The sequence below is a fragment of the Acanthopagrus latus genome, chromosome 5, assembly GCF_904848185.1.
Source record: "Acanthopagrus latus isolate v.2019 chromosome 5, fAcaLat1.1, whole genome shotgun sequence".
Lineage (NCBI taxonomy): Eukaryota > Metazoa > Chordata > Actinopteri > Spariformes > Sparidae > Acanthopagrus > Acanthopagrus latus.
In genome coordinates, this window is record NC_051043.1 from 29,513,121 (window position 1) to 29,531,420 (window position 18,300).

General features: G+C 43.4%; 2 protein-coding genes across 2 annotated transcripts; both read left to right on the forward strand.

Annotated features, from left to right (window-relative positions):
• Positions 1 to 515: 515 nt before the first annotated feature.
• On the forward strand, positions 516 to 2,974 carry LOC119019861 (tripartite motif-containing protein 16-like). The gene has a single exon (XM_037098794.1). It carries the CDS (start codon positions 847 to 849, stop codon positions 2,518 to 2,520), a length of 1,674 nt encoding a protein of 557 aa, XP_036954689.1. The 5' UTR covers positions 516 to 846; the 3' UTR covers positions 2,521 to 2,974.
• Positions 2,975 to 4,384: 1,410 nt separating this feature from the next.
• Positions 4,385 to 6,842, forward strand: LOC119019860 (tripartite motif-containing protein 16-like). The gene has a single exon (XM_037098793.1). It carries the CDS (start codon positions 4,709 to 4,711, stop codon positions 6,386 to 6,388), a length of 1,680 nt encoding a protein of 559 aa, XP_036954688.1. The 5' UTR covers positions 4,385 to 4,708; the 3' UTR covers positions 6,389 to 6,842.
• Positions 6,843 to 18,300: the final 11,458 nt, after the last annotated feature.

The following is an 18,300-nucleotide window of genomic DNA, read 5'->3' on the forward strand; positions in this document are numbered from 1 at the left end:
TTCAATAGCACAAAGTTTGTAGGAGGAGAAGCGTGCCAAAAAGTGTACGGGATGCCTTCGGCATTCACACTAAATACATAAATAAAGACAAAACATTTGCATATCAATCTCCAGCTCCGCCCTCTTTTCCAAATATGCTGACTTCTGGTTCTAAAAATCAAGATGGCAGCGCTCGTGATGCCAAAAGCCTTAAAAACGGTCGTCCTCAAACCAACAGATGACGTCACAGTTCACCAAAAACTGGTCTGATGAGTTTTGTTTCGACACGTCTGAAGCTTGAAATGCTGCTTTGGCTCAGGATGAGATTCTGACGCTCAGCTGTTTTGTCACGAATGCTTCAAAGTTGATCATTAACTGTGTGAGACGACTATTATACAGCAGCTTGAATCTTTATGAGAGTTCAGTTTGATCACTCCCGACTGTCGCTCAGCTGTTTTTAACCAGGAGAAGATAAGTGAACAGAATCAGAGAAATATCAGCAAAGCCTGAGGAGCCAAGAGATATTTGACAACTACAAACTTTGATGTTTTCAAGAGTGGAGCAGGTTTTAACTGAGGCTCTGTTGTAAAAGAGGAGACAAAGTTCAGGTTGACAGAGCTGCTCCTCGTCCTGGAGGGAGTCACAGCTCCATCAGCCCTCCCTCTTCTTCCTCCTCTCACACAGCAGCTCCACTCTGTCACTAGATTTCCTTGTTCCCTCCCCTTCAGATCTACAGTCTGTGGATGGGCGTAACTGAGCTGACAGGTTTCATTCGCTGCACAAACACTTCCTGTTCAGGTCAGAGTTCAGACTAGTTGCAGTTATCGGGAAGTGAAACTCAGACGGTCGTTGACACTGAGAGGTAAAATGGCGCAGAAAGCAGTTCAGCTGGACCGAGAGACTTTCTCTTGTTCCGTCTGTTTGGATCTACTGAAGGATCCGGTGACGACTCCCTGTGGACACAGCTACTGCAAGAACTGTATTAAAGACCACTGGGACAAAGAGGATGAGAGGAGGATCTACAGCTGCCCTCAGTGCAGGAAGAGCTTCACACCGAGGCCTGAGCTGCTGAAAAACACCATGTTAGCAGCTTTAGTGGAGCAGCTGAAGAAGACTGGACTCCAAGCTGCTCCTGCTGATCTCTGCTATGCTGGAGCTGAAGATGTGGCCTGTGATGTCTGCACTGGGAGGAAACTGAGAGCTGTCAAGTCCTGTTTATCCTGTCCAGCCTCTTACTGTGAGAAACACCTCCAGCCTCATTATGAAGCAGTTCCTTTAAAGAAACACAAGCTGATGGAGCCGTCAGAGAAGCTCCAGGAGAACATCTGCTCTCGTCACGATGAGGTGATGAAGATGTTCTGCCGTACTGATCAGCAGTGTATCTGTTATCTCTGCTCCGTGGACGAACATAAAGGCCACGACACAGTGTCAGCTGCAGCAGAGAGGACTGAGAGGCAGAGAGAGCTGGAGGGGAGTCGACACAACATCCAGCAGAGAATCCAGGACAGAGAGGAAGATGTGAAGCTGCTTCAACAGGAGGTGGAGGCCATCAATGGCTCTGCTGATAAAGCAGTGGAGCACAGTGAGAAGATCTTCAGAAAGCTGATCCGTCTCATGGAGAAAAGACGCTCTGATGTGAAGCAGCAGGTCAGATCCCAGCAGGAAACTGAAGTGAGTCGAGTCAAAGAGCTTCAGGAGAAGCTGGAGCAGGAGATCACTGAGCTGAAGAGGAAAGACGCTGAGCTGAAGAAGCTCTCACACACAGAGGATCACAACCAGTTTCTACACAACTACCCCTCACTGTCAGCACTCAGTGAGTCTACACACTCATCCAGCATCAACATCCGTCCTCTCAAGAACTTTGAGGATGTGACAGCAGCTGTGTCAGAGCTCAGAGACAAACTACAGGACGTCCTGAGAGACACATGGACCAACATCTCACTGACAGTGATGAAAGTGGATGTTTTACTGTCAAACCCACAACCAGAGCCGAAGACCAGAGCTGACTTCTTAAGATATTCACGTGAAATCACACTGGATCCAAACACAGCAAACACACAGCTGTTATTATCTGAGGGGAACAGAAAAGCAACACGCACGAGTCAACAACAGTCTTATTCTGATCATCCAGACAGATTCACCGAGTGGTGGCAGGTCCTGAGTAGAGAGAGTCTGACTGGACGTTGTTACTGGGAGGTGGAGTGGAGAGGACAAGTTGGTGTAGCAGTCGCATACAAGAATATCAGCAGAGCAGGGGACTCAGATGAATGTGGATTTGGATTCAATGACAAATCTTGGATGTTAGATTGTTCCACAGACAGTTATAAGTTTTATCACAACAAAGTCCAAACTCCCGTCTCAGGTCCTCAGTCCTCCAGAGTTGGAGTGTACCTGGATCACAGTGCAGGTATTCTGTCCTTCTACAGCGTCTCTGACACCATGACTCTCCTCCACAGAGTCCAGACCACATTCACTCAGCCGCTCTGTGCTGGAGTTTCGGTTTATTATGAATCCTCTGCTGAGTTCAGTAAACTCAAATAGTCTGAAGTCATTTCAGGGTCAGTGGGTTAAATTGTGTGTTTCATTCCTTCAGACTTGTTGTGTTTCCATCATTGTTGCTGAGAGCTGATTGTTGTGGCATTTCTTCACTGCACACAGATCAACCTGTCAATCAAACCCTGTGGGCGGTACTTTGACGCCTTCTTGTTGTTCTGTAAATGTTGGACTTTGTTCAGGCGGCGCTCCTTCCTGTGTCTGTTCAGCCACGGAGGCTCTCGCTGCTCCTGATGACTTCACTTCATATGATCATAATCAATAAGGAGATGCTTCATTATTTGCTTGTACATAGCTGAGATTCTGCTCCAACACACTGACTGTGTGGATGAAGTGAATCTGATCATGAAATCACTGAACAAGAGCGGTTTAACAGACTTTACTGACGGGACGTGTGAACAAACTGAAGCTTTAAATCATGAATAAACAAACATGAACAAAGTCTTTTCTCCTCGTCTTCATTCAGGGTTTCATACAGAGCTGACGGAGAACATGTCAAACTAACATGAGAGTTCATAACTAGAAGAATATGTTTTACTCATGATACAAAATGATCCTGACTTCATGTTATAAAACAATAAGAGCAATAAAATATAAGATAAAACATTCAGAAATCAATGATCTGGTTGGACTCGTGCTCCACTAGCTCATCATTTACATTTTTATTGGCAGCCAGAGAGTCAAAGATAATAAGACACAATCAACTTAATCATAGTTACCAATACATTTTTCAGTTCATATAAAGTAAAAGTGATAGAACAACCACAACAACAAAAAAACATGAAACAAACACATACAGAGGCGATCAGTCTGGGTTACATATACAATAAATCAATGAATTTAGTGGGGAAGGAAAACGAGAACAAAAAAAAAACGTTCATTTTTATAGAGTCTATTCAACCCCAGATAGTCAGTGGGAGGATTTTACACCTTTCCATATGTACCTTGATGTCATTAATTAGGTTTTTCAAATGATTTCAAAGTTACACCAAGATAACACATTCCCTCAGGAGACCATTTGAATGGCAAACCAATAATCTGTGATTTAAGGCAGCAAACATTTAAAGGTTGCGCTTCAGATTTGTCCCAGTTCACCTTATAACCTGAAATGGAGCCAAAATCTTCCACCGTGTCCAAAATACATCTAAGAGAGGTGGGTGGGTCAGATACTGTCAACAATATGTCATCTGCAAAAACACTTAGATTTAATTCTGTTACGGGGCTGGAACACCTTTAATATTATGGTTATTTCTGATTGAAATGGCCAGAGGTTCTAATAATAAGATAAACAGCAAAGAGCTCAAATTACACCCTTGCTGGGTCCCACGGTTAAGATGAAATTGATTCGAAATTATACTTAATGAAGTCGGGACCAAATCCAAGTTCATACCGTGTTTTGAACAGATAGGGCCATTCAATGTGGTCGAACACTTTTTTGATGTCCAACGATACCACAACAGCTAGAGTGACCGATGAGTTGGCAAAGTACATTATATGAAATAACTCACGCATGGTATCTGCAATTTGCCTTCATTTTACAAATCCAATTTGATCTGTGTGAATAAGTTTAGAAATAATTCCCTTGAACCATAAAGGCTCCTTATTTGTTTCGACACGTCTGAAGCTTGAAATGCTGCTTTGGCTCAGGATGAGATTCTGACGCTCAGCTGTTTTGTCACGAATGCTTCAAAGTTGATCATTAACTGTGTGAGACGACTATTATACAGCAGCTTGAATCTTTATGAGAGTTCAGTTTGATCACTCCCGACTGTCCGTCAGCTGTTTTTAACAGAATCAGAGAAATATCAGCAAAGCCTGAGGAGCCAAGAGATATTTGACAACTACAAACTTTGATGTTTTCAAGAGTGGAGCAGGTTTTAACTGAGGCTCTGTTGTAAAAGAGGAGACAAAGTTCAGGTTGACAGAGCTGCTCCTCGTCCTGGAGGGAGTCACAGCTCCATCAGCCCTCCCTCTTCTTCCTCCTCTCACACAGCAGCTCCACTCTGTCACTAGATTTCCTTGTTCCCTCCCCTTCAGATCTACAGTCTGTGGATGGGCGTAACTGAGCTGACAGGTTTCATTCGCTGCACAAACACTTCCTGTTCAGATCAGAGCTCAGACTAGTTGCAGTTATCAGGAAGTGAAACTCAGACGGTCGTTGACACTGAGAGGTGAAATGGAGCAGAAAGCAGTTCAGCTGGACCGAGAGACTTTCTCTTGTTCCGTCTGTTTGGATCTACTGAAGGATCCGGTGGCGACTCCCTGTGGACACAGCTACTGCAAGAACTGTATTAAAGACCACTGGGACACAGAGGATGAGAAGAGGATCTACAGCTGCCCTCAGTGCAGGAAGAGCTTCACACCGAGGCCTGAGCTGCTGAAAAACACCATGTTAGCAGCTTTAGTGGAGCAGCTGAAGAAGACTGAACTCCAAGCTGCTGCTGCTGATCTCTGCTATGCTGGAGCTGAAGATGTGGCCTGTGATGTCTGCACTGGGAGGAAACTGAGAGCTGTCAAGTCCTGTCTGTTCTGTATGATTTCCTTCTGTGAGAAACACATCCAGCCTCACTTTGAAATCGCTGCTTATGGAAAACACAAGCTGGTGGAGCCGTCAGAGAAGCTCCAGGAGAACATCTGCTCTCGTCACGATGAGGTGATGAAGATTTTCTGCCGTACTGATCAGCAGTGTATCTGTATTTTGTGCTCCATGGACGAACATAAAGGCCACGACACAGTGTCAGCTGCAGCAGAGAGGACTGAGAGGCAGAGAGAGCTGGAGGGGAGTCAACACAACATCCAGCAGAGAATCCAGGACAGAGAGGAAGATGTGAAGCTGCTTCAACAGGAGGTGGAGGCCATCAATGGCTCTGCTGATAAAGCAGTGGAGCACAGTGAGAAGATCTTCACCCAGCTGATCCGTCTCATGGAGGAAAGACGCTCTGATGTGAAGCAGCAGGTCAGATCCCAGCAGGAAACTGAAGTGAGTCGAGTCAAAGAGCTTCAGGAGAAGCTGGAGCAGGAGATCACTGAGCTGAAGAGGAAAGACGCTGAGCTGAAGAAGCTCTCACACACAGAGGATCACAACCAGTTTCTACACAACTACCCCTCACTGTCAGCACTCAGTGAGTCTACACACTCATCCAGCATCAACATCCGTCCTCTCAAGTACTTTGAGGATGTGACAGCAGCTGTGTCAGAGCTCAGAGACAAACTACAGGACGTCCTGAGAGACACATGGACCAACATCTCACTGACAGTGATGAAAGTGGATGTTTTACTGTCAAACCCACAACCAGAGCCGAAGACCAGAGCTGACTTCTTAAGATATTCACGTGAAATCACACTGGATCCAAACACAGCAAACACACAGCTGTTATTATCTGAGGGGAACAGAAAAGCAACACACACGAGTCAACAACAGTCTTATTCTGATCATCCAGACAGATTCACTGGGTGGTGGCAGGTCCTGAGTAGAGAGAGTCTGACTGGACGTTGTTACTGGGAGGTGGAGAGGAGAGGAACAGTTTATGTAGCAGTCGCATACAAGAATATCAGCAGAGCAGGGGACTCAGATGAATGTGGATTTGGATTCAATGACAAATCTTGGAGGTTAGATTGTTACACAGACAGTTATAACTTTTATCACAACAAAGTCCAAACTCCCGTCTCAGGTCCTCAGTCCTCCAGAGTTGGAGTGTACCTGGATCACAGTGCAGGTATTCTGTCCTTCTACAGCGTCTCTGACACCATGACTCTCCTCCACAGAGTCCAGACCACATTCACTCAGCCGCTCTGTGCTGGACTTCAGTTTGGATGGTTTTCTGAATCCTCTGCTGTGTTCAGTAAACTCAAATAGTCTGAAGTCATTTCAGGGTCAGTGGGTTAAATTGTGTGTTTCATTCCTTCAGACTTGTTGTGTTTCCATCATTGTTGCTGAGAGCTGATTGTTGTGGCATTTCTTCACTGCACACAGATCAACCTGTCAATCAAACACTGTGGGCGGTACTTTGACGCCTTCTTGTTGTTCTGTAAATGTTGGACTTTGTTCAGGCGGCGCTCCTTCCTGTGTCTGTTCAGCCACGGAGGCTCTCGCTGCTCCTGATGACTTCACTTCACATGATCATAATCAATAAGGAGATGCTTCATTATTTGCTTGTACATAGCTGAGATTCTGCTCCAACACACTGACTGTGTGGATGAAGTGAATCTGATCATGAAATCACTGAACAAGAGCGGTTTAACAGACTTTACTGACGGGACGTGTGAACAAACTGAAGCTTTAAATCATGAATAAACAAACATGAACAAAGTCTTTTCTCCTCGTCTTCATTCAGGGTTTCATACAGAGCTGACGGAGAACATGTCAAACTAACATGAGAGTTCATTAGCTGAAGTTTGGGTGCAGTACTTAGTATTTTACTGGAGTATTTCCATTTTCTGCTCTGTTGTACTTCCACTCCACCACATTCTGGGGTCAGATATGGAACCTTTTACCAACTTAAGTTACTAGTTACTTTGCAGATTACATGCAAAAAAGTTGAATGTCGATCATTTTGAGTTGACATTGTTTACATTTACATAGATAGAAATGTTATTTATTTCACTTATATTTTTGATACTTATTTAGTTTAATATCAGACTTTTACTTTAATCTGGCATCTGTAAGTTTGGAAACCCGTCATGTAAACATGCTGTAAAGTCGGACACCTCAGCACAGGTGTTAACAGGATAGTCTTGTTTTTGGAGCCTCATGTGGCCATTTTAGGAACTGCAATAAGGTCGAATTGGATCCTAATGACTTCAGTGATCACCAGACTTTCCTCGACATCCACCAGCTGGTCAACAATTCACTTTTTCTGTTAAGTATTTAAACTCCTCCTGAGCTGAATGTGGTGCTCGAGTGAAATGTCTTAAAATGTGTGGCAGGTGTGACTGTTAGCACCCAGACCAACTGCCTGGTTACCCTGTACAGTATAAGTGGAAATCTTAGGTTTCATAAGTCTATTTCTCTCTTCAGTATCATTTTTGTTTTCGCACATGATAGTTAAAAAAGATTATTTGTTTCCTGTTAGTCGTCTCTCTAAAACTTGTGTAGAAGAGCTCACTTTTGCAGCGCACCTCTCAAGAGCAGGTCGGGCAGGCCATGAAATGAAGTGCCTGTTAATTACATCTTCACTCACCCGAGGCGAGACTGAAGCACACGGAGCCCAGCAAATGTCGATGCAATTGACTTGAGGTCGAGGGGCTAACGCGAGATGAGTGATGGAGCGGCAGGGCCACAATCTACACCGCACAGAAACGCAGCAGCACAAAGATTAACAACACTCGGTCGCTGTGTGGCTGAGGATGGATCTGGTTGTTGAGTCAGTGGGCGGATGTGCTGCATTGTTCGGCCCCGCGAGTCATTTACTGCAGTTCAAAGAGAAATAGGATCGAGGGTGTTTTCAGTTGGGTGCAAGTGTGTGGAGTCTTCTTAAGTGTGGTGTTGTTTGCTGGTTCGTTCATCTTGGAGCAAAAGTTAAAAACTAAGCCTGCGTGACTAACGGAAACATTTAGCCACGCAAGCTCAGCAAGCAGACTGAAGTGTAGAGGAACGACCAAAAACCACAAAATAAGAATCCTTTCTTTGTATATTTAACATGATATTGGCTTATGTTTAAGGTAAACTGATGTATGAACTATTTACTTACTAACTCAGGTATTTCAGCTGCAGCACAGGAAGATATTTGTGCATCAATAACTGTATATATTTCTCTGATTTGTGCAGCAAGGAGCAGTTTACTGGTTTTCCCTCCCCTGTGTCGTGAGTAGATTCATCTCTCACACATCACACAATGCTAAAACAGTGCTGTATTCTGAATATGTTCATGATGTGGTTGAAGGATTTGCTTCCTAGAAGGTGAGAGACGGAGGACGGCTGTCAGTGAACTGGACTGATGGACTCAAGGACAGCTTGACTCGAATCTCGTTGCTTTTGGGAGACGCAGCACAAAGCTGAGCTCCTGTCAAGGACACAGTTCACTGGAGTTTTTACCGGCAAAAGCTCAGGTGGAACCAATAACACTCGTCAAGGTGATGTTATTCTTATCACAAATGTTCCTCGAGGGGCTTTAAAATCTGCACAGCGTACTACCTCCTCTATCCTCAGGCCCTGGATCCAGATAAAGAAACCAACAAACAGAAACCTCTTGAAGGAGGAAAAAAGCTCAGAGAGAGCAGCTGAGGAGGGATTCATCTCCAGAATTAACCCTTGTAGTAAAATTACAGTACGATCGTTCATAGATTTTACACATATTAATCTTGGAGCACTTTAAGCAACAAGTGCCACTAATGACAGCTCAGTTTTAGTCAGATGAGTATTTTTGTAGATACGTCTTCTTTCACAAGGATCACATCATGTCAGTTCGAGTCATTTTAACCAGTCCAACATATAAACTCGCTCACAGAAATGACTCTTCTTTCACATTAAAGCTGTCAGTATGGAGAGATTTGTTGAGACTTTTTCTTTTCCAAGTTGACGCCCACGTTGGTGTTAGTGATGTAAATCTGTTCACCCAAAACTAGATGGTATTTAATATTTTTACAACAAACTCTGACTTTCTTAACTTGCAAAATTACCTCTTATCTGTTGTCACACATATGTGTAAATCATGACACCTTTGAAATGTCATCAAAAATGTGTTTCTCTCACCATTAACAGCCGTACATATTTGTTTTAGTGCTCTCTGTGCCTCAGGGAAAGGTTATCTATTTCTGCTTTAAAGTCAGAATCACATAGATAAAAAAACGACACTATCCTCACAGGAAATTAATGTCCCTTTATAATCCTGTCTGAAGTTTATTCATGCAGTTTAATCACTAATGAAAATCAGTCCGTCAAGGCTTTTCTCTTGAGATTTAAACGTCTTCCCGAGAAACAACAACAACGACTGATTCCTGGAGCTAAATGAATGTATTTAAACTGAAAAAAAAAGTTTGCAATCCAATTTTATTCGTTTAAGGAAGCTAAATGAGAGTGTCATAGATCAGGAAAATGTTATTGAAATGCTCAAACAAACTCAAACACCAGTCAGTCAAAGATGAACATGTGACGACGAAGATGAAGCTACAGCCTGGATCTCAGCGTGGGACGTTATCTGGATCTGAGCTTTATCCTCGCTGGCCGGGCTGTGAGTAGAATCTAGGTGATGAACAGAGACGGAGAGAAATGGACGCCTGGAGATGAATAACGTGACAACCGGCCTTAACATGCTGTAAAATCATTGATAGCTTCACCTGCATATTCAGCTTCCTGGAATTTGTCGTGATGTGAATGAGAGTTTTGAGCGTGATGGTATCGACAAGAACAGTTTTTTGTGAGTACAAAGACGCTAAAAACGATGCTAGCTGGGGCTACATGAAATGTTTCAGCAGCTTCTCAATCGTGTTTAATGCAAAAAAGAAGAATAATTCAGTTTTCTCATCGCGTATCTTGACTGCCACAAATAAAATTACCAGGATTTTCCTTTCATTATATGATTTTTTTTTTAAATAAAGTGTCAATACCAGCCCGATAGGTGATGTATCAGTCTGGCCTATAGCGCGCGGCTGCTGGCCACAGCAAGCTTAAATCCTTCAGAGGAGATCAATGAACATGAGTAGGGGACGCAATTATATGATGCTCCATCATACGAGACACGAGTGGGCTCCTTCATTTCATGGTGGGAGGCCGGTATCTCGCCTGTAACTCAGAGGACGTGATGCGACTGTAAGCCGAGCCTTAAAGAGTTTTCCACTGATAATAAGAAGAAGTCCCAGACAGATGTGCACAATAACAGCATCCCATAAGTGCCGAGGAGAGGCTCGGCGACAAGGAGGGAGGAAAAAAGGAAACCGTGATGGATAACGATTTTGTTTTCTCTAAGCCTGTTTAAATGTCAGAAGGGAGGGGCGCAGTACCCTCCAATTAATAAACTGGAGCACAGTGTGTATCTGCTGAACACTGATAAATGGAGGGAACAGACAGTAAAGAGGCAGTTAAACACCAGGAGGATTACATGGCGAAGAACGTATGAACAACATTTACACTTTCACAGTAATGAAGCCAGTCAGACTCACTGAGAAGACGTTTTTTTATTTTTTTTTATGTTAACTTTACTGCTGCAGGTGGATGGAGAGGGAGCAGCTCCACCGGAGCAGCGAGGTGGTCCGGGCTCCTCGTGGCAATTTTTAGCTGCAGTTGATGAGAAAGTGTGGAGCTCCCGTGGTTCACTTCCAGCCACTTCCAGTCTCCTGTTAATGCTCGGGGTTAATAAGTGTTTGAGAGAGTTTCTTTCAAATATAACAGTCGATGAATATCAAATGCTCTGATGAACCAAAGAGAAAAATAAACCAAGTATCTATCTATTAAAGGCTTTTAATAACCTCATCCAGCCGTCTGATTTGCTAATGTTCGATGTCTTGAGGTGGTGGACTGTGGTAAGCGATGAAGATGATGCTTAAATATGAGTGGTAACAATCGTTCAGGTGCTAACCAAGTAGCACGAAGCACACTGTCCCTGAACCATAGAACGTCTGCAACATCTGCAGCAGCTAGTGTTAGCACAAAGCACGCTGTTGCTTCTTTAACTATTTCGTGGACTAAAAAGCTAAGAGAGCTCATTGAACACAGTCCCAGCTGGCCGGCAAGAGCCACTACAATCTTAATCTGGCATTTAGGCTACTTTTAAAGTGAAACTCTCGTCAAAATGCAACCTAGGCTTTTTTTTTTTTTTTTTAGTGAATGTATATTTGTCAAACCTTTGTGTAAATGCATATTTTCGTTTTCGGGCTAAACTCATTTTCAATGGGAGTGCTATGGGCACTTTTACGATAACAAAAGGTGGAACGCTCCTAAAATTTAGTTCCATATAAATGCGGATAATTTGTTGTTTTGTTGTTAGCAAAAAACAGGATTGACCTTGAAGTTGAAAAAGGGCTACTAAAATCAAAAGCCGGAAAAGTCGTGTGAGATCTGGCGTGGATAGTTGTTGCTGGAAGACAGTAGTTCCACCTTAACTGTCCTCCAGGTTACGTCACATTCAGAGATCGACACTTCTCCACTGGCAGGACGGCGGCGAGCGGAACAAGCTACTGCTAATGTGAGTTTTCACTTCAAGTCTCTCGCTGCTCTCCAATCCTGAGTCCACGCAGGTGTTCAGGTCAGTTTTATGACCTCGCTCTTGCACAGTTGCTCTAAATCTTTAAGTGCATCTCGCTGACTGGCAGATAATTAATCTGCAGTGCCGTCTGGAGGCCTGTTAAAATCCCCTTTCCTTTCGTCTCCTGGCTGCTCACAGAACAATGCGAAACAAAGAGTGACGGCCTGCTATCAAATATAAAGAAGGTCAGCCACTTGCATATTCACCCGCTCCCGCCTGTAATCACTCCACTTGTCTCTGCACCAGTGCTGCTCTTGATTTTTTCATGGTGCTCCCACGGTCCTCTGAGAGCCTGTTAGAGCAGCCGACAGTCTGACAGCCAGTGAGGATTGTTCTCACCTGATTCAGCCCCCAAATGCACCGATGTATCCCAATATATTATTCTCCAAGAGCACTGGAAAGTTTCCTCTCCAGACATCATCAGAAAGTGTGATGGGGTGATCAGATCGATCCCAAAATATCAATAGTACCAATATGATACAAAGGGACGACAACCTCTGTAGTCTCATTCAGACACTTGTTAGCAACTGCTGCCAGACAAAACTGGTAATCACAGACGTTATTTCAGTAATATAACCGACAACCTTTAAAAAAAAACTCTCAGACTTTGAGAGGACAGAACTGACAACACCACACACTCATTTAAAATACATGAAAACACAAGAAAGAGAAACTCGGAGCTGCAGCAAAGAAGAGTGGATGAGGAGGGAAATGTCTCATCAGCATCCAGAGAGAGGCAGAGGATGTACAGTGAAACTGATTCACATACTAATTAGTATTACTTGGTATTATTAAATCAAAATTGATTGACAGATATAACAGTGAGAGTGAGATATGCAGAATATTTTTCCCTCCAATCATCAAAAAACCCTCAAAAGTGCCTCATTCAAGATCCTGAATCTGCAGCTGGAACGTGATGAACATATTATTCTATCAGGTGGTCCTAATTAATTTTATTTGAAATCAATTAAAACGTTCTGGACATGAATGTCTCCGAGGCTTATGACCATATTCTCTTTACATCAGGAAATGTGTTTGCTGCAGTTCTGCTCAAATGGTGACAAAAACCCTGATTAATTCAAAGATTTGATCTTCCACTTTATTTAGAAGCTGTAAAAAGAATCGTTCGACACACAAGAGGACTGATAACTTTCTCATGTCTGTGCGGTAAATATTAAGATGGGGTCAGGGGACTTCTACGTCTACATCGTCTGACTTCTGATGGGGAAAAGCCTCCAGAAAATGAAAGCATGTTGTGACGTCCGACTGATTTATGCTGATGTGACTGCAGATATACTGCAAACAGGAGCCTTTCCTGCACACAAACAACGTGTAGATCAAAATAAATCAGCGGTTGATCTACTCCTTTAAGGCTCCTCTTTCTTTCAGAAGTCGAACCACGTAGATAAGTTGGGTATGAGTGTGTTTCTCCATTTGTCTCCCGTTCACTTCAATATAAATGTCACCACAGTCTGGTAATGACCCTTCCTTCTTGGATGGTTAGCCTAGCTTAGCATAAAGACTGGAAACACAAAGGAAACAGAATCCTTCGATCTTTCAGGCGACACTGCAGCCGTGATTGTTTAAAGGATGTTACTGCATGGACTCAGGAACACGGCTGTCCATAAACGAAGTTCATCACTAATTAAGACTTAATCGCTTAATTAAGACTCTGCCGGGGCGCCGCATAGCTCAGTTGGTAGCGCGCGTGACCCATGTGCCGAAGGCTCTGCAGCGGACCCAGGTTCGACTCCCGGCCCGGGTCCCTTTGCTGCATGTCACTCCCCATCTCTTACCCTGCTTCCTGTCCAAACTCTTCAGCTACTCTGTCAATAAAGCCGAAAAAGGCCAAAAAAATATACTTTAAAAAAATAAAATAAAAAAAAAAAAAAAAAGACTCTGCCAAAGTAAAGAATATGGAGTCAGATATCAACAACATCTAGAGGAGCTGTCGACTTCTTCTTGTCTGGCAAACCACGAGTTATTAGCATCTATCCCGAGTGATCTGATGACACCGCATGAACATACATCTCATGTGCGACACAAACAAATAAAGAAATATATTCATGTAGAACATTTGCTGAATTAACAAGAAGCTCCAAATAGTTCAGAATTTGTTGTAGAAAATGTTTCACAACATTTATAAAGTGTCTCTGAACTCCACAACTCACAAAATTGAGCATTTTTTAAGGGAGTCTGGTGACTTTTTTCACAGACGTTGCCTGTGTTCGTTGCTGTTGACTGCTGTCAGTATATTAAAAACTTGACATGTTTGCCATTGATATAATATCGCCTTCTTCTTTTATGAAATGTGTGTAAATGATCAGTCTAATAGCTCTTCATCAGTCGAAGTGTACCTCAACTTTCAAAACTGGGATTTTAGCTTTACTGCAGAGACTTGACTACTATATGGCACCAACTGCTTAGAAATGAAGCACACATGACACACATATTTATTTAAATAGTAGTGCTGTATTTCATGTTTTATGATAAGACACATTTGCAGAATTGTTGTGAATTTTGCTCAAACGGTTGGATTTATTTTTGCCCTTATCGTCGTCTTTGAAGCTGTTTCATTGTTGAAGGACCAGATAAATGAAATTGCTTTTCATTGCTCTGTTATTTTTTTCCACCCGAGCTTGACAAACAGGTTCAGACACTGACTGAAACTAACATGTCATCATCTAATGACCGTGGCCACACGGGTCCAAAAACAAAACACCACCTTCCCCCCTTTCTCCACCGTACTGGCCTGTCACTGCACCGCTCATGTTCAGCTTCGTCTCTTCGCCGATTATTGTCATTTAATTTATTTCCACTTTTCTCTCCCAGCTGGCCTTGTACTGTGGCTCGTGTTCTCCCTCCTCCCACAATCCTATCTGCCCAAAAAATACCAACATCTGCCCCCTGACAGAGGCCAGATTAGCCCTCTACATCCGTGATTAGAGGGGAACATACAGGGAGACGCAGCCACACCAGTAGAATTAAGTGCACGCTTGGCTTCATCAGCGGATGATGCATTTTTGTGGCGCGGGGGGGGTTGATGTGTGAAGTCTCACCGTGGGTGGTTGCTTTATTCCTGCGGGACAAATCGTGTTGTGGAAGATGAATGGGATAAATGTCCTGAAGAGGTTTCTAACAGCTTCCTGTGGCGAGAGGCTGCACACAAACCCTCTGTTCTGCTCTCTCTCTGCATCATTTCCTCTAAGACACTGGCTGTAGCGCTCCTCTTTATCTCCCTCCTGCTTCTTCTGATGTGAAATTGTGGATGCTTCATCGCCGGCCTATCCTGCACACTCATGGAAATGGGATGGCCTTTATTCATCTTGCTCTGTTGCCTGGGAACTGAATCTTCTAAACCCTCTGTAAGTGTGTCGCATTGACGGAAGACCTCCACAGCAGCTGTAATTTACCTTCTTTTTATTCTTTACGCTTGAGGCCTTTTTCCCTATACCTCCTTTTCAGAGTGACCATAAGTACCTCCTATGATAGAACAAGCCTGATTCACATAATGACAACAAAGCGCGGGGCACATTTCTGAAGCACGAGCCGGGATGGAGGTACTTAGATGTGGAGCACATGCCTTCCATCACACACTCCCGAAGGAAAGACTAATGACATCACCAATAATTTCCATGCAGCATTGGCCCGACGTGCAGAGTTTCATGACGCCCTCAGAGGTGCCACTGATCCTAACGCGATGGCTGTCGTGATAATCGACCGTGCCGACAGTCGGTTCTCCCCGGCGGAGTCGATACAGGAGAAACCTTGAGCTGACAGCAAATGAGTTTCTGTCAGTCTTGCTAATCACATTTTTTTTTTTTAAACCTCTAATCAGTAAATCCAAGAAATCAAATCAATATTTGGACTCCCACCAGCTGCTTTTTCCTCATATGAGCCATCAGTATTCATGGAAACACTTTGGGGTTATTCAGATGTAGGTGATTGAAGTGTAAGGAGCCGTTACAGAGTGGGCTCGATTTATCTCCAACTTCCCTTTGGTGTGCAGCAAAAATATTTGAAAGGATGGTTTGAATCAGGTAGAAGTCATTTAAATTTTTCATGGATTGGGGCTGCCTGCAAGTAAACACTGCGTGAATACTATTAGCAAAATATATCGCACGTGCTGTGAGCACAAATATGTGCCGGAGTCCTGTGGCTCTCTGTGAAAGTGTAAGAGGAAGACAGACGGACAGACAGTTTGTTCTCACTTCTTCTTCTTCTTCATCTCCTCATCGTCATCCACCTCCTTCTTTCTTCTTCTTCTTCTTTGAAGTGTGTCGCTGCTCTTGCCAAGTCAGTGAGGGCAGTTTGACTTTGTGATCTAATATAACTCATAGATAGATAACTGATAATATAAATTTCCCATCATGGGGCCAGTAATTCATCATCTGTACAGATATATAAGATGTATGTTATTCCCTGTGACCATCCCTCGACCTGAGTCTCCAGCTGACGTCTCCGGCATGTTTAAACAAACGGTCAGCGCTCCACACTTTGACCCGGTCTGCTGCTCCAGTCTGTCCTTGTTTTAACAGCCCTGTGTACCCGTTTACAGCACTCCTCTGCTCTGTAATTTCATTAAAAGCACTGGACCGATGCAGTCCATATTTCTCCTTCACTGGCGTGGACCTCGGCCCGTCTTCGCCTCTGCCACAATCCAGCAAAGGCTCTGCCTACTGTCAGAGTGAGCTGAGAGTAAAGTGCCTCGTTAACCGTGAGAACAAGAGCGTAGACCTCCTGAGCTTGTTTACCAGGAGTTAGACCAAGATGAACACGAGCTAATCAAGCTTCATTGTTAAAAAAAAGCTCCAGACAAGAAGTGTTCAGCACTGATAACTAGGAAATGTTATTTTCAGAGAAGCAGATAGGACAGAGAAAGATTGAGTCATTTAATAATCCTCATCATCTCCCGTCAACGACCAGACAGGAGAAATCAATCAGATGGCTACGACTGGTGGAGACGAGCTGAGGTTTCTTCTGCTGAGGAGATAAATGCTTTTCATTTGTTCGGCACCGATGCACTTTAAAATGAATGTGTGTGTGTGTTCTCATGTCTGTAGATATGTGGTTTCAATTCACCCCACACACACAGTGTCTTTTCAGTTTTAATGCCATAACCATGAAGTGCTTTTCTTGAAGTGCATCTGAGATTTTAATCAGACACACGACCTGTGTTTTAGTTCAAACCACAATCCTCGACCGATCACTGCCACCCTCCTCCACCGGCTGATGAAGAGAGTGTGAATCACTTTGTTAAACATACACCAGAGAGGTATTTCTTCCTGCTCTCGCTGCTCAGGAGGAACATAAAGAGCTGCTCACAGTGGCGTCAGAGGATGCACATTCATCACTTCAGTCCCAGGAGCTTTGAAACACAGAGGTCCAGTCGAAGGTCTTCATCGGTCTCTGGCTCCGTGGTGTTAGAAGTCAGATTAAAAACAAATGAAACCAAGTAAAGCTGCAGTTTGTACTCGACAGTGAAGTGGAGAAGATGGTTGAGACTTTTTCAGATGTACGAGAGATTTTATAGTTTATGTGATGATAATTGTCTGGAAGGATGAATATCATGTTTTGTTTGATTTTGCCAAAATCCTTTTTTTCGTTAGTCGTCCATCTCTGTTTAAACATTTAAACACTTCCTGTTATCGCAGACTGATAAACCAAAGATTTTATCTGTGCTAGGAACATGTTGAGTAACGCTGTGCCTGAAAAACGGTCCCTTTTGACAGCGGGTCAGTTTATAGAAAGCACAGATCTTGAAGACATTCTCATTTCTGTTTTTTTTTGGTCTGTGTAGAAGTCATCACCTGGGCTTACAGCCTGGATCCTGACATGACCGAGCCAGACAGCCACCAGGCTGAATCAAAGAGTTCAAAATGGCCCAAACTGTAACCTGTTGGAGTCGGAGTCTTACTGTTTACTGCCATCTAGTGAGCAGATGTCGCCGTTTCATTGATGTCAACTTGTCCTCTGAACTCCACACAGCTGGCACCAGTTTCAGGAAGCTGAGGAACACATTCGTCAGCACAATTTTAACAGATTTTATCCCTAAAACCAAGAAAAAGTAGGACTTCATACTGTCATTTCAGTCTGTAATTATTATTATTATTACTACAACAGTATTCAGAGACGTCATCTTACTACTATTTAGAGAGACTAACATCTGCAGCTGCCATAATCCATTTAAATTGATTAAAGGTGAATGAATCTTGTTAACAGGAACAATCAGTCCCATAAAAGATGCTAGATGAGCCTGTGGTGTGTATTGATGTGTGTATTGATCTAAAAAGAAAACAACCTTAATGAAAGAAAAGTCATTCTGCTTGACATCAGAGTGACAGACGATGCTTACAAAAGCAAATGCAAGTGAACTGTCGGTGGATTTCCATTTTGATATATTCAAAATGACACTGAATGCCAGATGTTTGGTTGTTAGTCTGCTCTGACTCGTCTCGGGGGCAGTTTTGATGAAGCGTGGTGTCTCACTTGTTTGTTCTAGTGTGATATGAACTGCAGCTTTTTTAAGTTTAAAGAAATTCACAGCTAAGTGCCTCCAGTGAGGGAGACAACCGCTCAAACAATCTCT